At 40.4% G+C, this 19,316-nt stretch overlaps 1 protein-coding gene across 1 annotated transcript; it reads left to right on the forward strand.

Annotated features, from left to right (window-relative positions):
• The first annotated feature begins 10,423 nt into the window (after nt 1–10,423).
• LOC141607896 (protein neprosin-like) lies at nt 10,424–19,103 on the forward strand. The gene is made up of 7 exons (XM_074427248.1): nt 10,424–10,581; nt 10,710–10,802; nt 10,901–11,122; nt 17,901–18,059; nt 18,160–18,213; nt 18,432–18,566; nt 18,662–19,103. Exons 1-7 carry the CDS (start codon nt 10,441–10,443, stop codon nt 18,884–18,886), a joined length of 1,029 nt encoding a protein of 342 aa, XP_074283349.1. The 5' UTR covers nt 10,424–10,440; the 3' UTR covers nt 18,887–19,103.
• The last annotated feature ends 213 nt before the right edge of the window (nt 19,104–19,316 follow it).

The following is a 19,316-nucleotide window of genomic DNA, read 5'->3' on the forward strand; positions in this document are numbered from 1 at the left end:
TATGTAGTTCTTCTCAATTTAGGTGATTTGTTATTTTGAATATGTCAAAATAGTGTAGTAATCTGAAGTTTTCGATTATAATGATCAAATTGGTGCTTTTAATTGTTGAACTATGATTCATATGTCTTCTTTTCATGGTTGTTGGTGATTATATGCTGTAAATTAGATTGGAAATTGCAATAGTGGAACCCGAAATTTCTAGGGTTACAAATTTGAAATTGATTTTTGATTGTTTTACTTTGATTAGATGATGAAATTAAGTACTATACATTGTGTACATCATGTGGAAGTATGAATTTTGATGGTTATCACCTTAGAAAGTTGCCTTAAAACTCCGTCTTAAAAAGTGTCTCATGAGAAATTCGTGACTGAGAATGAGAAAATTGATGTTGTAATTGGCAATGTAAGCATAAATAGGATTCCAATATGATAAAAGAAACAATGATTGATGAATACATGCCACAATTTTCACAGCTGTAAAGACCGTCTGAAAATTTTGATTGAGTTGTTTTACATAATAGTGAAGGTGATATTGGTTTGTCATATATTATTCTTTCTTTTGCATTAGTGACATGTAGTTTGCAATGTAAATGGAACAACCTTTAGAAGCATGCTAGGATAGTCAAATTGCTGAGTATATGTGTCCACAGGCCAAACTTTCGCAATTATGGTTTATAAGAGGCTACAAAATGAGATCATAGGATAAAAATTGAGGCAACTATAGATGATATATATGAATACCTAGCGAAACATCTAAGTTTAATGATATGAACTATGTGCCTCGAATATGGAATTGGTTAATGAGTTAGTGAAGTTGCCAATTATATGAAACTCGAATTGTATGAAGTGTATGCCTACATGTTTTATACAAATTGCTTGAACTTGTATGTCAAATTGGAAACTGTTGATAAACATGTGCACTTACCTTAATGTTCAAGTTTAATAACATGAATTATGTGCTTCACATGTCAAAATTGTCGAGAAATCGTGTGCTTAGCTGGGCATGTGCATTCAAATTACATGAAGTAGGTGCTTGTATGTTTATATAAATTGTTTGAACTTATGCCTAAAGCAGATGCCGAGACTAAACCTTGGAACCCGTCAGAGTAAACGGGGAAGGGTTGATCCACTTGAGAGGGGGGAGGCTAGTGGACCGGTAGTACCCGCAGTCGCTGAGTACCCTTCTGTGGTCTTTGTTGACTTTAAGCAAAGAGAGCGTTTTGTAGCTTTACAAAAACGCAAGATGAGACCTACAAAGTGTATTGACACCGGTGTGCTAGAGGAGTTGGAAATAGAGACGGATGTCCGTCATATTTTCGAGACCTTGGGGTTTACGGGTTTGTACAGGCTAAGGAAGCACACTTACCCTTTTCTTACCCTAGAATTCATGAGTTCCTTTAACTATGACCCAGCGGGTCAGACGGTCGAGTTTAGATTGATGAATACTAGCTTCTTGTTGACCATGGATTTGTTTGCCTCTCACCTTGGGTTGGCTAAGCCTCCCAAGGATTCCATCACCGACATTCCAGCTGAGTGCGGCGTCTGCCGCCTAATGCCTTGCTTGACCGGGAAGCAAGCTCCCACCGCGAGCAATATGCTGATTAATGACGTTCAGCACATCACCTTGAGAATCTTTCTCCGTTCTCTTTCAAACCTCCTCTATGACCGGAAGGATATTAGTAAGTTGAACAACCATGAGGTTTTACTTTTGATGTCGTACCTCAATCCGGAGCGGGCCAAGAAAGTGGTCTTCAATGCTCCTTCCATAGTTTGTGCTGCTCTCGCCTTGATGGCTTCTTCTAATTCCCGATACCTGAGCTGTGGTGCCATTGCCACTCGGTTAGCTGAAAAGCTAACCTCCTTTGAGGCTTCTTCAGCGTACGTACCTCTAGTTACCCCTGTGCCTACCATGGATCGTGAGTACTACCTCGACCTGAAATGGTTGAGAACCTTGACAGATGGTAGCCTAGCATGGAGGGTGCATGGGATGAGTTGGATGAAGATTCCAGCTCCCGAGCACCTCCCACCCACGGAGCCCTTGGAGCCGATTGTAGTAGCAGTGGACTCCGACGATGAGGAGGAGGAGGACGAGGACACACCCCGCCAGCTTCAGACCTATCTCATCGACGGCACCATCCTCACGGAGATGCCAGAGCCGACGAAGGGTGAGAACGCGGGAGTTCAGGTGGCGGAGAGGCCTAGGGTGGTGAGGGGACCCCGTCGAGTGAGAGAGAGGGCCCCGGAGGCTAGGACGCAGCCGGAGGCACAGCAGCAGCAGCAGCCTTTCCCGTTCTACCCCTATCTTGATACACCGGAGACACGGTCCAGCTACTTGTCAGAGAGAGTGTCATCTACTTTGACACTCCGGAACATGCATGAGATGGCGTACACTCAGGGGATAGGGACAGAGGGACCGCATCCAGTTTGGTGGAGTGGAGTTGGGAGCTACTCGGGGGTTTTCCATGCCTACGGGGTGGATCGGTCGACGTGGGGACACCCCAGTCCTTCCCTTACGGCGGCTTGACTCCATGGTACGCAGCCCGGGAGCGGAGGAGCGGGAGCGGGGAGTAGATGCGGGGATTGGGACATCAGGAGCTGGTACTTCGGGTGGTGGTGATGATGAGGTGATGTTGGAGCAGCAGCAGCAGGAGGAGTGATACTCCTTGTTCTTACCCTTGTTGATAGTAGTTGATGTTAGATGATGGTACTGTTGTTAGACGTTGGTAGATGTTTCCTTTTGTTATTAAGACTTAGTTGGATTTGTATGGTTGACCATAAGGCCAGATTTCATATTCTAACTTTTGCAGGATATTGGAGTCGGGGAGTAGTCCCGACTCAATCTTATATGATAAATATGCTCATGGGGGTTAACTCATAATAGGTGGTCTGAGGAATTGGCCTGTAGGTACTCGACAGAGTACCCCGTACTCTATCGAGTAACTGCAGGATGGAATGAGGAAAAGTTTCTGATCGGTAGGCCACTCGATCGAGTAACCAACACACTCGATCGAGTAGCATGGCACTCGATCGAGTACCGATACTTACTCGATCGAGTGTCACTGTTACAGGGGGTTTTTGAAAATTCAATATGTCCGATTGTTTTATAATCACGATTTTAATGTTTAAAGTAGTTGTGAGTGCGTAGTAACACATTTGAACCGTTAATTTCATATGTTACAAGTTATGATTGAAGTTTTATAAGCGTATTTGTCACAAGTAGTGAAGCGGTGATAGTTTCTTGTTGCTTTTAGTTTGTATGCGCCTTTTTACGATCTATTTATCGGAGTGGTAGCTTCTCGTACTTTTGTGCTTACCATATTAATATATGTTATCAATCGGTGGCTTGTTATTCCGGTGGCATGTGTATGATTTTAACTTCACGAGTGTATAATTAGCGAGTAATGTCCATAATAAATAATATGGTTATCTTTAATGATTCGGATACAAGTAGTAAATTATATACGTGATAATTTGGGGTGGTGAACTTCGGGGACGAAGTTCCTTTTTAGAGGGGAAGAGTAATGTCGCGGAGTAAAAAGGTTGTTTTGAATAAATGTTTTGCGTTTATAACGTTGTCGGTAGTTGTTTAAAATGTTTAGTTGTTTAAAATGTGGTTGTAGGTTTCATTAACGAGTTATCTTAGTCCTTTAATATGAAAGTGAGTATGGTTGTATGTTTCATTATGATGGAATCACGTTGCCAAATAACAAGGCGGTAGTAGTTACACCACATGAAACGTTGATATGAGACATGTTCTAGATCGACAATTTGATAATTGTTATGGTATGTTGGGAGATCACGAGTGACGTTTCGCATTGCAAGTTGGACGTTTTATATATATATGTAAAATAACGGTTGACTGCGATAAAGCTTGCGTGGTAGTGTCAAGAGTCGATAGGTATAATTGTGGTCGGTGATGATGATGACATGGGGGGGGATGGTATTTTCAGGAGGTATTGGTTTGGCCGGGAAGGTTGGTAAGGTCGTGTTGTTTCCATGTCGTGCGGGAGATAGGTGAGGTGAACTTCGGGGACGAAGTTCTTTTTAAGGGGGGAAGACTGTAATACCCGCCCTTTTAGGGATCCCTTTGACCAGCGTTGACTGTCCTTTGGGGGCGGGAGTAGCCTTAGGGAAGTATGCCAAAACCTGTTTGGGCTGCGTGTAAGAGTGGTACTCGATAGAGTAGAGGCTACTCGATCGAGTAGCTAGGGTACTCGATCGAGTAGGGGGTTACTCGATCGAGTAGGTTGGGTACTCGATCGAGTGCCCAGTTTCCAGCGAGGGTTATATATCGCGTTTTGTTAAATCCGCAAATCACTTTCGCCACTTTCCTCCTATCCTTCAGCCGCCTCTTTCCCTTCCCTTCACCTCAAAACCTCCACGGAAGCCTATGTGGAGATCCTTGTGCCTTAGAAGAGCGCCCTTTGAGTCGGGTAGCGGTCTTTTGCCTTGTCTCTCCCTAGTAGGTATGTCATAATCATCATCCGTGCCTTTGTCTCTATAGTTAGGATTGCTTGTTAGTAATAGATGTTTGTGTGATGGTAATAGGCTTTGCTTGTGCGCTGGATACTTTGTTTGTCAGCGTGGATTGGTTGCGGTCGCTTAAAGGTAGGTTCGCCTACTCAGTTGGCTGTAGATTGTCTAGTGTGTCGGTCGTGGTGATATGATAGTATTGTGATTACTTGACATAGTGATTGTATGGTGCCATGGTTGTGGTTGTGATCGTGTTGATGGTTCTCGAGATGCGTTCTCGGCTGAGTGGGGTCACTTGCGGGAGTGATCTCACGCCCTAGTTTCGCCCTTCGTGGAACCCGCCACGGAAGGGGATGTGCACATTAATGAGCAGGGTTATCGCTCGTACGATGAGCGGGGCTTAGGTGGGAACGGCTGCGGTCCCCCACTGGCAGGACTGGTCCAGTGGACAGTCGATGATAGATTTGGTTGGATTGTTATAACGGTGGTTGAGTCTGATGTCGTTGTTTGTGTTGTTGTTGTAGTTGCCGTTGCCTTATCTTGTCTCAGTACTGACCTTGTGTGGTTGTTTGTTTGTTATGTGTCTGCCGTGATCCCTTATGGTGAGCAGTCGGTTTTAGCAGGTGTTGGTGTTGATGATAGCTGGAGTCCGGGCAGGGATGAGTCTTCACGATATACGATGGTCATAGCGAGTAGTCTTGAGTTGTAACATTGTATTGTATTGTATTTTGGGTTTAATTCACTTGTAACACAATTTAATAGTTCTTTTATTGACGTTTGATAATTACTTACCTCGGGCAACCGAGATGGTAACGCCCTTATATGCTAAGGAAGGCCTAGTTAAGGCTCCTCTGAATATCGGGGTGTTACACATGCATTATTACTGACATCACTGTACATATGAACGGATAATATGGAATGAGAAGGGTTAGTAATAGGATTTGAAGCAGCATTATTGAGAGATATGATGATGATTATTATGGCACAACTTCCTAACATATATATTAATTAAAAAGCAATTAACTCAACCCACACATTGCTTAGTATAAATACATTGCATATCTCAACTAACATTTCCATTATCTCATATATTCATCTCCAAACTCTAACTGTTAAAACAAACTCTACTTAATCTTTCAAATCAAACTCAAAAAACTCTAACAAAATGAATGATTTCATCCTAAAGACTCTTACCATGATCGAGAACAACAACAACTTCATCCGCCGGTTCCTCCATATTGAGGAAAGTTTCAGAGCTACCTTGCGGAAGCTCGATCCGCACCAAGCACGCCAAAGAAAATGGCTTGACGGAGCGAGCAGCGATTGCGGCTATATGACGATATAGCAACTGCTGAACGGAACCTCCAAATAGCCAAGGAGGAGAGGACGGATACGATAGAGCACAATAAGATCCTCCATGAAAATATAAGAATTGCATTTTTACATATGTAATTTTTTTTTTAATTTATGTATTTATAAATATATATATATATATTAATTATGTTTATCTTCTTCATCTTGCTTCTTCATTGTTTTAGTAACTAATTATGCGAACAATACTTAAACAAATAACATAATGGTCGATAAAAACACATACATGCAAAAGAAATAAATAGAAAAAGAAAATAATGACGATGAAACTAACAGTGACGGCGAGATTTACCTGATAAATACAGAACGTAATAGACGATGAAATCACGGTGACGGAGAAAGATAAAGCGGCGATGAGAAAGAGAGAAATAGAGAAAGAGAGTGTGTATGTGTTTTGTGTTTGTTTGTCTGCTGTGTTTGTGTTTGTGTTTGTGTATTAAGGGTTGTGTTTTGTGGCTGCAGCAGACTTCTGTTTGTGTGGTTTATAGTATGGAAGGTATTGACAACGGTTATTAAACAACAACCGTTGTGAAAAAAGTTTTAACAACGGTTGTAAAAAACACCCGTTGTTAAATAAGTTTTAACAACGGGTTTCAAAAATAACCGTTGTGATTACTTTTCACTAACTTTGCGCCAATTTTGCGCCAAATTATTAACAACGGTTGTGCATGTGTGACCCGTTGTTAAAACTAATAACAACGGTTTTTATAACCATACCCGTTGTAATTGATTTTAGTAAAATTCGCGCCATACATTCTACAACGTCTATTGTGATTTTCGTGAATAATCGTTGTTAAAGGGGCGTTGTATTTGCCTGGATTTGTAGTAGTGCCCACATGAAATCATCAGTGAAACGGGTCACATTTTCAGGCCAAAGCTGCACAATTTCTTCCAACGTCCTGCTGACCTTCATGTGTTCCACTTTTAGACAGCTTTCAGGATGATCTTTCAGACAGCTTTTAGGATAACCCTTCATATAATCCTTTCAGGAATCCCTGTAACCTCTATTGGCTTCAGACACCAAGTTATCTTCAGACCAAAGAGTTTTGCCGAAGTGCCTTCAGTCTCGTTTCACGCAGGGGTGTCTCAGGTATGGTTTCTTCTTATGGCTGGCGAGCGTCCTTATGTAGTCTAATGGACTTTAAACGACCCTCCCAGATAGTTGACAGACTCTAAAATATTCCCGACGACAGGTCCTTGGTTCAGACCCCTTGAGCCGCCTCGCGTCGCCATAGTCGTCAGGTTATAATCTTCGATTGATCTGATCGCTATACTTTGACTTTTGCCTTGTCCAAGCCTCAGTCAAAGTGGGGGCTTTGTAGATACCTCATTTCTACACCTTCCGCCACCCAGTGATGATTGGGCCGCATGTTTAATACGCGGAACGATTTTAGGACAATCCATAAATTCATCGACAAGTGATAGCTCAAACACTAGAGTCAGCCCCTTGGTCGTCATCTACGCACAGATACGGTCATTTTGACAGTAATTAGAGTTCATTTGGAGTTCGGGTCAAAAACCGCTTCATTTTCTAAAACCGTTTAAATACCGAGTCGGAATATTCCGGAATGTTCTAGAATTCTCTGGATATTTAGTCCTAATTTTAAATTAATATTTTTAAGTAAATATCTTCCGTATTTTGTGTTTTATGGAATAAGGAAGTATAGATCTACCGAAATTCCATAATAAAACGCGGAAATATTTCTTACTGAGGAGGAAACCTCTACGGAAAGGACGCAGCAGGTGCTGCGCCTCTTCGAAGGATCGCAGTAACTGCTGCGCCTCTTCTCCAGCCCTCTTTTCACGCTTTTCAGAATATTTCAGTGATTTGTTTCCATATTCGTGTCATTCCTAAACTCTTTCATGTATTTAGTATAAATAGAGACCTTCGGCCTCCATATTTGGCACGCGAGTGTTCCGCCCCTTCTTTCTCTCTCTTTGCATTCTAGACTACGCTATTGCTTTCAACGCCTACGTGCTTGATCAATCGATCACGTAAGCTCAGATCATTCTGAGTCTCAGTCACGTTGCATAGACCGACCAATTTGACCAACTGCACTTTCAATCAACTTAATCAATCTTTTAAATCCTCTAACGAGGGCACTTTCCACGCAAATTCGAGTCGAGCAATCACTAACGTTAACTTTAGTCAATCTCGTTTCGTCAAACATGTAAGTCTGAGGGTGTAAATCCCATTTTATTATTGTATTTTTATTTTGTATCAATTAATGTAGATTTATATCAAAAGCACGTTCAAAAACCAATTTAAAATCCATCTTTTAAAACCGTATTTACAAAACAGTGGAAATCAGACGTTGAGAAGAAACGCAGCAGCTGCTGCGCCTCTTCCTGAGGTTGCCGCTGCTCTTGCTCTTCTTCTTCTTCCTCGATTTCCTCGATTTCCCTTTTCTCTTATTTTCTTTCGTCTTTCGTTCCTTTTGTAATTTTCAATATATAAATTATATTTTAACTAATCTTTTAATTATAATTCTTAAATCATCTTTAATCTCGAGTAATTCAATACTTGCGGGTTTTCGTCGTTTTAATTCAAATCGATTCTTCGGGGTTTTGACTTGTTCATGTCGAGGTTCTGGAATCCTAATTTGATACATGAGTTTTCTTATTTGTCCAGCTTCGTTAATCTAACCTCAAGTTTCGTTCTTTTTGTATTTTCGACACGAGTTCATCAATAATTATGTAAACCGCTGTAAATTCTCGTTTTTAATTCGTTTTATGACGGTCTCAGATGCATGTAATCAATTAAAGCACTTCAATTCGAGTCTAACTGATAATCCGTCCTAAATCTAACAATGAACGATAACAATCCACGATTCTGACTTCACAGGCAGAACCAAACTCAAGAATAGACACAAGAAGTGTTTTGCCTCTTCCAAAGGACGCAGCAGATGCTACGCCTGTTCTGTGTTGGCTTCTGTCCCTGGACTCCTTCTCGTTTTGACGTAGCTTCTAATTACGGTTTAAATCAACTATTATCCGTATTATCACCTCTAATCTGACGTATTTCCATATTTTATTTCTAATTTTACTTTCTTTTATTTTCTTCTTCGAAATCCGTCTTTGAGCGTGCTTCTGACGTAGATCAAATAATTCTTGTAATTTTAATTCATTTATCATTATTATTATGTATGATTTATTTATTTGGCATTCACATGTAATTAATCTAATTTCAAACTTCGACCAAATTGTTTGCTAAAACACGTGTTAACCGACATAGTTTAATTCACATGCTAGGAATAATCTGTGTTTCTTGCATTGCATGCATTACATTGACGACATATCAAATATGAACAATTTCCCTAATCATTAATAGAGGCCGCTATCGAGGCGGGCGGAATTTGGTGTTCGAATTAAAGAGCTTCTTAATACGTACCCTCACCCCTTACTCCAGCTATCTCTGGACATCCGTGTCCATTGGCATCTCAAGAATCATTCTAGACGTAGAATGCTAAGGGTAACGAGTTCTTAGCGTTCATGTCATTACTTTGTGTCTTGACATGACACGAGGTATTCAAACGTTTCAAATTTTTCCACAATAAATTGGTGGCGACTCCACAAATGCAGGCTTATTCAACCTTTCACTGGTTTCAATGCCTCACAAATCGGTAACGGCCCATGACATGCTTTGGCAAACCAAGGTTCCGTGGGAGAAGTGTCGCCACCTTGAAACCAACGCGCGGGTGGCCCATGTCCACAAAAGGGTTATAACGTCACTAGGTTAGCTCGTAAGGTTTCCGAAGATCTAGATAGGTAGGTGTCTAAGGCAGTCAATGACGGTCAACGGGTCTCTAATAGGACGGGTATTACACTTATGTTCTTCTCATTTCAATAAAATACTACTCATATATGTTAGAGATATGAAAAGAACACTTTTGTGTAAAGGGAGTACATGATTTTTTTAGTAAGAAATCACCCCTAGTAAACAAAAAGTCTTTAATTAGGATATACTCCCTCCGTCCCGGTCAATTGTTGTCCTTTCGTTTTGGCACAAAGACTAAGAAATGAGGAAAAGACCAATAACTAAATGACAAGTGGAACAAATTGAATGAGAATGATCAAATTACTCATCAAGTTCATTCTTAAAATAGAAAGGACAATAAATGACTGAGACACCCAAAAATGGAAAAGGACAACAAATGACCGGGACAGATGGAGTATAAGATTAAATAACAACTAAAAATAAGTAGATTTTGTAATTATTAGTTTTACTAAAAGGTGATCCTCTTTCTCCTTTATTATTCTTCTTCATTATAATCTCCTTTATTAATTTTATGTTCTAATTTGGCTATTGTTCCTTCCTCTAGACCAAAACTAATCTCCTTTATTAGTTTTGTAATCCTTCTTGATATTGGCTTGATCATTTGTGTTATATTTTTTTTTATAATTTATTTGGTAAATTTCATTATATGTAAAATAAAAGTTTTGTTGAGAGACAATGTGACTAAGATTGTCGAACTTTTCACGAATTTGTTTTTTTTTAAAAAATTCCCTACATCATACTCAAATAGTTAATTTTGTCAATGATATTTTTATGATCAATTAAAATTTCATGACTAATCGTTTTTTTTTCCCATGTAGATGGCACAAAGACAGTGCATACTTTATTACATTATTGTCGTCCTCGACATCCTAGTTCTTTTTGGTGTTATTGGCGACAGTAGACTATTTACTAAAGATGAAGAATTACCCCCTCATAAAGATGCTATTAAGACAATCAAGGTACGAGTATAGTTTAAATCGTGTTTCCACCACTGTCGTCCATCAAAATACTAAAATTATTATGACTTATGAGTAATTCGTAATACTTATTTATATGTTTAAGCATATCATATGATGTTTAATTGCAGACAGAATATGGCGACATGTATGATTGCGTGGATTTCTACAAACAACCTTCACTCGATCACCCTTTATTGAAAAATCACAACTTTCATCCAGAGGTATATAAATCATATCTCGATATAAAATTTAATTCCCCGATTCCATTTTTGTTTCGTTTATAAACCTTATAAATGTTTTGTCATGAATGATGGAATAGATGAGGCCAACAACCGTTCCGAAAGCACAAAGAGGAAAAGAGGTGTCACAAAAAGAGAGGGAATTGATTTTAGATGGCATGCGATTGAAGGATGGTGGATGTCCTAAAGGAAGTGTTCCTATAAGAAGAATGCCCAAACATGGTGCTGTTCGTCCGCCAATAACGTCTCTTCATCACTTGCATCATACAAACTCCTCCAACTATATTAGGCCTGGAACTTTCGTATGTTCAACTCCTATACCTATAGTTATTTAATGTTGCTTTACAAATGATTATCGTCCGATTTAGACCAAATTTTGCAAGCCGGCTAGAAATGGAAGTGGCACGCGAGCTGTTGGACCGGCACGCCTAAACACGGCCCATGGCCCATTTTAGCACGACACGAGATTGGCATGGTCTAGCATGACACAGCACCCCATGGGCTGTGAGCCGTGGACCATGCCTTGGTCGAAGTTTGAGAAAAAAGATCGTGCCTTAGCCCACGCGCGGCACGCTTGCGCACGCCCAAAATACAAAGAAATAAGGTTTAAGTGGAGGAATTGCTTGGGTACTTTCAAGCACAACACGTCATGCTGTGGGCTGTGCCTAGGCCGCCATTTCATTTCACCGGCACGACACGTCCCCACACGAAGCTCACATTAGTCGGTTGTGCCATTTTTTCTTTCAGGCACGGCCCATAACTAACCGTTGCTTACCAGACACACCCGACCAAGATTCGTCGGGTGTCCAAATGTTTCAAAAAAATATTTCAATAATACATCCAATCTAATCGTACCATTCAAACGAGTTCCGATTAATAAATAATTACTTTGTTCCAATCATCTGTTTATACTTTTAATTTCTTACTACAAGATATATTTTAAATATTTGTAAATCTTAAGGTATAGGGTCGTTTGTTTTCCATGACGGAATTAAATTCCCATCAATTTCAAGTCTAATTCATGTGAATGGCTTAAAAGTAATTGACGCGGGAGTTTTCAATTACCTAGGGGCGGCTAGGTAATCAAATTTCTCAATGACGGTGGGTTTGACTAGGGGTGTTAATGAGACGAGAAAGCTCGCGGGCAACTCGAGATGGGCTCGGTCAAAGATCGGCCAAAGCTCGGATCGTGTGAGATCGACTCGAGCTCGGGCTCGACTCGAGCTCGGGCTCGGCTCGAGAGCTTAACTAGTCAAGCCGAGCAAACGCTGGCTCGGCTCGAAAAGCTCGTGAGCGGCTCAAACTTGTGTGATTATATAAGATATTGCTCATATTTTATGAAAATATTTTATCATGATTATATCTTTGTATCACATATATCAAATGTCTCACCGATTTGCCAAATATTTTACATTTAACCTTCGAGCCTTGTTATTCAGAATATCGGAAGGAAAAAAAATAAAAAAAAACTAACCATTATGTAGGCTCGATTTGAGTTCGAGTTTGGTTCGAGCTCGCGTTAAAGCTCGCAAGCTTGATAGCGAGCACATTTTTTACAAGCTCGGGTAAGCTCGAGATCGAGTTTTGGTTCTTGAGCACAAGCCGAGCAAGGCCAAGCTCGGGCTCGGCTTGGCTCGTTAGCACCCCTAGGTTTGACAATGCTTAGGAAAAAAACAAATTATGGGATTTTGGACAGTCAAACAAATTCATGGAATTTTTTAATTTCACCCGTTTATAATGGCAATCAAACGACCTCAGTCCTCATTAATAAATAAATAAGAAGCTAAAATACTAATAAAATGGAAGGGAGTATGTATGACGTATATATTGTATGTGGAAGTCAGCCTCTCCCTAAAAGCTCCCAATTAAAAACCCCCAAATTTAACCTAATCTGCTCCACCACTTCCAGCCGCCTCCTCCTGACGCCTGAGCTCCTCTTTTGATCGGCCGTCCGCCGGAGATGAGGTGGGTCCTTAGCTCATCTCCGACGGAATGATTCCCCCGCAACCGTTTTTTCCCTCACCGTGGATTAATTTTCCCGAGTTTTCATCTATGGCGGATGTGGAATGCGATCGTCTCGCCATTTTTGTCTTTGGCCGTGTTTACATTTATCACACACACTCTTGTATGGGGTTTTTAGTTGCAGCCTTGTTTGAAGCACATCCTGTGTCGGATTCCGTCGGGTACCCGTCCCTCCGTTCCTCGTCTTGTCACCGAAAACCTTGCGCGCAATCCAGGGGTGATTCCCCCACTCCCCCCACCTCTGGTATGGCCTCTTAGTTGTGTTTTTCTGGTCGGTTCGGTTGAGGTGAGCTTCTCCGTTGGCTATGAAGTTGCGTTTTAACAATAGTTTCTTTGGAGTTAGTTTTTGTGACTTTGGTATGGGACGGTTGGTGTTTCCCCCTTTCCCCCCACCTTTCTGACCCATTTCCTTGGTCTATAGTGTATGTGTCGTCTTTTAGTTGGCCTTGTTGCATATATGGCGGTGGTCCTGGGAGGTATTGTTTGGCGAAATTGGGTTTCCTGTTCTTTCCTTTACTCTTGGTTTTTGCCTTAAAAATGGTAAGGGGCTGGTTGATCCATGTTGATGGTTGCTGTCACACTATACATGCAATGGACAGTAGCTTTTTTTGGATTTAAAGTATTTGGGTTTAAGTTTAGTTCGTTTTGGTTTGTTATAAAATGGATATATGGTCAGGAGTGCGTGGCTGTTTGTGTCTTTTGGGTCGTTTTTGGTGATCCCCCTTTCTCCCCACCATTTGGACCTGGTTTGTTTGTGTCGGTTGTGTGTGATGTATGAGCGGTTTTTGTTGTTTCCTCCGGTTCTTGGTGAGTGTTTGTCTATGGTGAGTCTTTGATAACTTGGGTTCTTGCTTGGGGTGAATCATTGGGTCGTGTCGAAATGAGCCTAGTGTGGAGTTGGTGGTCTTACAATGGTGGTTTTCTTCCTCGTGAAAGGACTTTGTTGGAATGTAAGGGGTTTAAATAACCCTCTTGCTCCTACGATTGCGAAGACTAGAGCGATTCTTTCTAGTTCTTATTTTGATTTTTTGTTCTTAGCTGAAACAAAGTGTAATGTAGAATTAGTTGATCCTATCTTTCGTTCTTTTGGGTTCTCTCAGAGTTTTGGTGTAGATGCTCACGAAACCAAAGGAGGCCTCTGGTTTGGTTTTAGATCTGATGCTCAGTTTGAGTGTATTTTTGCTTGTCAAAATTTCATTATCATCAAAGTCAAGCAATGCAATGATAACTTTTGGTACTTGTGCCTTATTTATGGTGAACCAGTCACTCATAAGCGAGAAGCTGTGTGGAATAATCTGAGTCAATGGATCCGCTCTTTTGAAAATCTTTTCCTTCTTATAGGGGACTTTAACCAAGTTGACTATCAAGAAGATAAATGGGGAGGTAGTAAAGGTAGGATCCCTGGAGCCTCATGTTTTAATAAATGGAAGGCTGGGCATTTTTTTATGGATATTCCGTATAAGGGGCCAAGATTTACATGGTGTAACAAGAGGGAAGATCACAGTATAGTGTTGGAACGGCTTGATAAGGGCTATGGATCGTGGGATTGGAATGATATTTTTCCGAATTCTGGTATTACTCATCTCCCTATTCAAGTTTCAGATCATGCGCCTATTATCATTGAAACAGATTTAATTACTTGTAATGGTAGAAGACCTTATCGTATGGAGGCTTGGAACCTGGATTATGAGGAATGCATTCGCTTGGTACATAACGAATGGACTGAGCCTGTCTTAGGCTTTGCCACCGTCAGAATGATACGTAAGTTATCAAGAGCTAGAAATTGTATGCGTCTTTGGTCTATTTCCAAGAGGAAAGAATGGAATAAGAAATGGAGTGATTTTGATGACAATTTGGTTGAAGGGCTCCATGAAATTGAGACGAAGGGAGTTACTCGAACTTTCACCACTGCATTTTCTAGTCAAGCGGAGTATGCTAAAGTCTCGGCTAAATATTGGAAACAGAGGGCCAAGATGAAATGGAACACCGAGGGAGATACATGCTCCAAGTACTTCTTTAATTGGGTTAGGGGTAGGGCAGGCAGGAACTACGTTGCTGGGATTAAAATGGATAATGGGGAGTGGAATTTTGACAGTGAGGGAATTAAGGGATTATTTGTCCAATTCTACTCTAGACTCTTTCAGGAAGGAGCGAATCAGATCACTTTTGATGAGTACCGCCCTACTGTGAAAAATTTGTTCAGTATTAATAAAGAGTTCCTTTCTCCTGATGACAGAGATGCACTTTGCATTCGTTTTTACCCCTAAGGAGGTTAAATGCGGTTTACTGTGTTTCAACTTGGTCCATTAAAATCTCCGGGACCTGATGGTATTCCTGCTATCTTCTTCCATAAGTGTTGGCATTTTATTAAGCATGATGTTGTTGGGACTGTCTTGGCTATCCTCAATGGTAATAGCTCACCGGAATTTCTAAATAAGACTTTATTAGTTCTTATCCCGAAATCTAGTGCCCCTGAAACAGTTGATAACTTCCGACCGATTAGCTTATGCAATGTTATAATGAAAGTCATTACTAGATGTATCACTAACCAATTGAAAAAGTACATGGGAAAGCTAGTGGGTGACTTTCAAAATGTTTTTGTTCCTGGGAGGAATATTGGTGATAATATTTTAATTACAAATGAAATATTACACAAAATTTCTTCATCTAGAAGTGGTAAGATGGGTAGGATGGCCTTTAAAGCTGACATGAGTAAAGCCTATGATCGGTTGGACTGGAACTTTATCAGAGGCACCCTTCTCTTGATGGGATTCCCTCCTAATTTCATTCAGCTGATTATGAAGTGTATCACGACGGTGTCTTATGAAATTCTGGTAAATGGAGTTTCTTCAAGACGTATCCACCCGAGTTGCGGCCTTCGTCAGGGCAATCCTCTTTCCCTTTATATTTTTGTTATGTGCACGGAAATTCTCTCGTTAAACATTCTACGTATGGAGAAGGAGGGGATTTTACGAGGAATAAAGATCAGCAGAAATAGTATCCCTATCTCACATATGCTTTTTGCGGATGATTTTATGTTTTTTATTGAAGGTAATTCTAAGAGTTGCGAAAGCCTTGACAAAGTTATTAAGGATTATTGTCATGCCTCCGGCCAGGTTATTAATGATAATAAGTCCTCTATGATGTTAAGTTCAAGCTCTATAGTCTGTCCTTTGCTCGAAAATGCTTGAAAACCTTCAACATTCCGTGTGGCACTAATTTGGATCTTACTTGGGTATTCCTACTGACGTGGGACTCTCATGTGGGAATAAAAGTAAAAGGGAAATTTTTGATTTTATCATTGATAAGGTTAGGAAGCGTTTATCTTCATGGAATTGCATTCTTCTATTGCCGACGGGTAGATTAGCTTTGATTTCTTCTGTCTTGTCCTCCCTCTCAGTTTACTTTCTATCGGTATTCAAAATACCGGTAAGTGTGACAAAAAGATTAGATGCTATTTTGTCACATTTTTTGTGGGTATTAGATGTATGAAGGAGTTCAATCAAGCACTTCTAGCAAAGATAGGATGGAGAATGATCACTCACCCAGATTCTATTCTCTGTAAGTCTATTGGTGCTAAGTATGGCCTAAAGTGGCGGGATGGTGATCTGCTTTTTAACGATGGCAAGAGTAATTCTTCGTGGGGATGGAAAGGTATTGTTTGGGACCTTCAACTCATCAAACCTCATTTAGCGTGGAGCTTCTCCCCATTTTCTGACCTTGGTGTTTGGAATACTAAATGGGTTCATGGAACGGTGCCGAGACCTTCTTACTAATTCACCCAACTTGTGTAATTTGAGAATCAAAGATCTTATTTGTAACAGCAACAGTTGGGACTATAGACTTGTGTCTATGTCTTTTGATGAAACTTCGACTAAGGACATTCTTGCTATAACAATTCGATGCTCTGATGGCAGCGACAACTTCTATTGGTCTGCCTCGTCATCTGGGAATTACTCAGTTAAGATTGACTATCACATTGCTTTTCAAAATTTCTGGAACACTTCAGCTTCCCCGAAGGACCGATCAAGAGTTCCTGCTGCATGTATGGGTGTTTTTCAAAAAATCCTTTGGAACCTGCCAGGGCCGAAAAGTTGGATCATTCTCTTATGGAACTTCTCACGGAATCGTTGCCCACTGGGGAAGGATTCCTAAGGAGGGGCTTTGATGGTCATTTTACTTGTGTGCTTTGTGATTCACAAGAAACAGAATCACCGGACCACCTGTTCCGGGACTGTTCTTTTGCTAACAGAGTTTGGGCTGGAAGTCTCCTGGGGATTAGGGCACAATCAGGGGACAATTTGAGTCTCCGGTCTTGGGTTTGTAATTGGCTCTCTGTTCTTTTTAAGACTGATAATAAGCATGAGGCTTGTCTCTCCTTTTTGTGTACCTTTTGGACTATTTGGGTGGTAAGGTGCAGAAAGATTTTTGATAGTACCGAGTGCTCCCCTATTGGTGCTATCTTACTTTATCAAGACTCACTTAACTTAGCTCTTTCTGCTGAAGATGGGAAATCGGGGTTCATAGCTTTCCAAACACCGATCGATGAGGACTTGACTAATCTTAGGAATGGAGTACCCTTTCCTCTGATTCAGAGTTTTGTGAGTTGCTCTCGGTCTCATATTTATGTGGATGCGGCGTGGTCTAAGGATTTTGCTGTTGGGTTTGGCGAATGCATCCTTTTTGATAAATGATATTGTTTCTGAATTGTGTATCAAAGGAATGGCTGAGAATGCTGAACAAGCGGAAGCTTTGGCAATTAGGGAAGCCCTAAAATGGGCGCTCTCGCGCAACATCCTCCATATTAACATTTTCTCTGATTGTCTACAGGTTCTTGCCCAAGTCCTACGATTCTCTCAACTCAAACATTGGACAAGGAACACTATTGACGATATAACCGATCTAGCGGCAAACTTTCATTGTATTTCTTTTGCTTATGTTCCTAGAATTTGTAATAAAGCCGCTCATAGGATAGCTAAGCGTGCTATTAATATGTAGGTCTCGTTAACCCGATTGTCAAAATAAATAAATAAATAAATAAATATTGTATGTGCACAGTTTGCCATAGCTCAAACAAAAAATGACATAATGAAGGGTCATTATGGAGTTGGAGCATCTATTTCGAGTTACCACCCTCAGCTCCTTTCACCCGTTCAATACAGCTCTGCTGAAGTTATTATCAAAGCGGCTCGCGACAGTATTACAGTTGGTACCACGGTAACCCGGCCCCTTTTTCATCTTCTTGCTTGTTTTATTTCATTTGAATTTTACTTGTATTACTAACATGCAATGCACACTTGTGTATATATTATTGTAGGTCAATCCCTCTGTGTACAAAGACAATTTAACTCGATTCTTCGTATACACAGTTGTAAGTCAAACAATTATGTTAATAGTACATACATAGTGTCGATAATAAACATATAGAAATCATAACATGTCTCAACCTAGTTGTTAATTAATTAAGATCACAGTTTGAATCCCCTTCCCGTTATTGTAATGTCAGTTATGCCCCTAGGATTCATAATGACTTGAGTATTTGTGTTATTATTGATGGTGCATAACGATGATGAATATTGAATTTATAAGGTGAATGGCAAACCTTGTTTCGATGGTGAATGTGGATTTATAAGCGTACGAACAGATATTCCACCCAGCTTCCCTATCAAGGATTTGACAACCAGAGGAGGTCCAATTTTCTCCCAAAACATGCTAGTTTCCCATGTGTGTGCTTCCGCTTGATTACTATCTCCGTTCTTTTATATTAACACGATCAAATGAACCTTGATATTGTTAACTCAGCAGTTGTAAAAATGTAGGATCCCCGCAACAAGAACTGGTGGCTGGAGGTGAACGGGGAGGTGATCGGGTTTTGGTCATCACAACTATTCTACGGGTTAGCAAATTCAGGGACATACATTGCATGTGGAGGAGAAGTGTATTACCCAGGACAGAAGAATGCACCTGAAATGGGGTGTGGTTTCAAACCACAGAGGAGAAGAAGATTGAAATACGTTTCGTATTGTAACCAGTTTGTGAGGTGAATGTTGAGGGAACCCAATTAGTAAATGTTGAAAATACTGAAGAATATGCTAATAATCCAGATAATTATGGGGTTTGGGACAAGGGTTATACTGGTAAAGAGTATGGTCATGTTGTTCTATATGGGGGCCAAACTCCGAATAAATAATAATCATACTGAACTATATTGCTGTAGACCTTGACATTGTTTCTTCACTAGGAAAACAGAGGAGAATATCAGATCAAAACTTGTACAATCTTCCACTTTGCATTGCTTAATTCGTCATTACGCATAAAACACAAGGAAATTGATAGTTCGTTTTGCTACAATACTTTGATGAACCAACCACAGGAAGTAGCATTACAAGTCGGAATCATTCGACTCATCATTTTTACCTATGTTGAGAAAATCATATTTTAGGGGACAGAACGATGGGATGTGCTATTCCTTTT

The sequence above is a fragment of the Silene latifolia genome, chromosome 1 (genome assembly GCF_048544455.1).
Source record: "Silene latifolia isolate original U9 population chromosome 1, ASM4854445v1, whole genome shotgun sequence".
Lineage (NCBI taxonomy): Eukaryota > Viridiplantae > Streptophyta > Magnoliopsida > Caryophyllales > Caryophyllaceae > Silene > Silene latifolia.

Bases quoted from the DNA above. Each gene is read 5' to 3' on its own strand.
- LOC141607896 (XM_074427248.1), top strand. From the start codon at position 10,441: ATGGCACAAAGACAGTGCATACTTTATTACATTATTGTCGTCCTCGAC. The intron at 10,582-10,709 runs GTACGAGTATAG...GTTTAATTGCAG, and splicing joins ATGCTATTAAGACAATCAAG to ACAGAATATGGCGACATGTA. The intron at 10,803-10,900 runs GTATATAAATCA...ATGATGGAATAG, and splicing joins ATCACAACTTTCATCCAGAG to ATGAGGCCAACAACCGTTCC.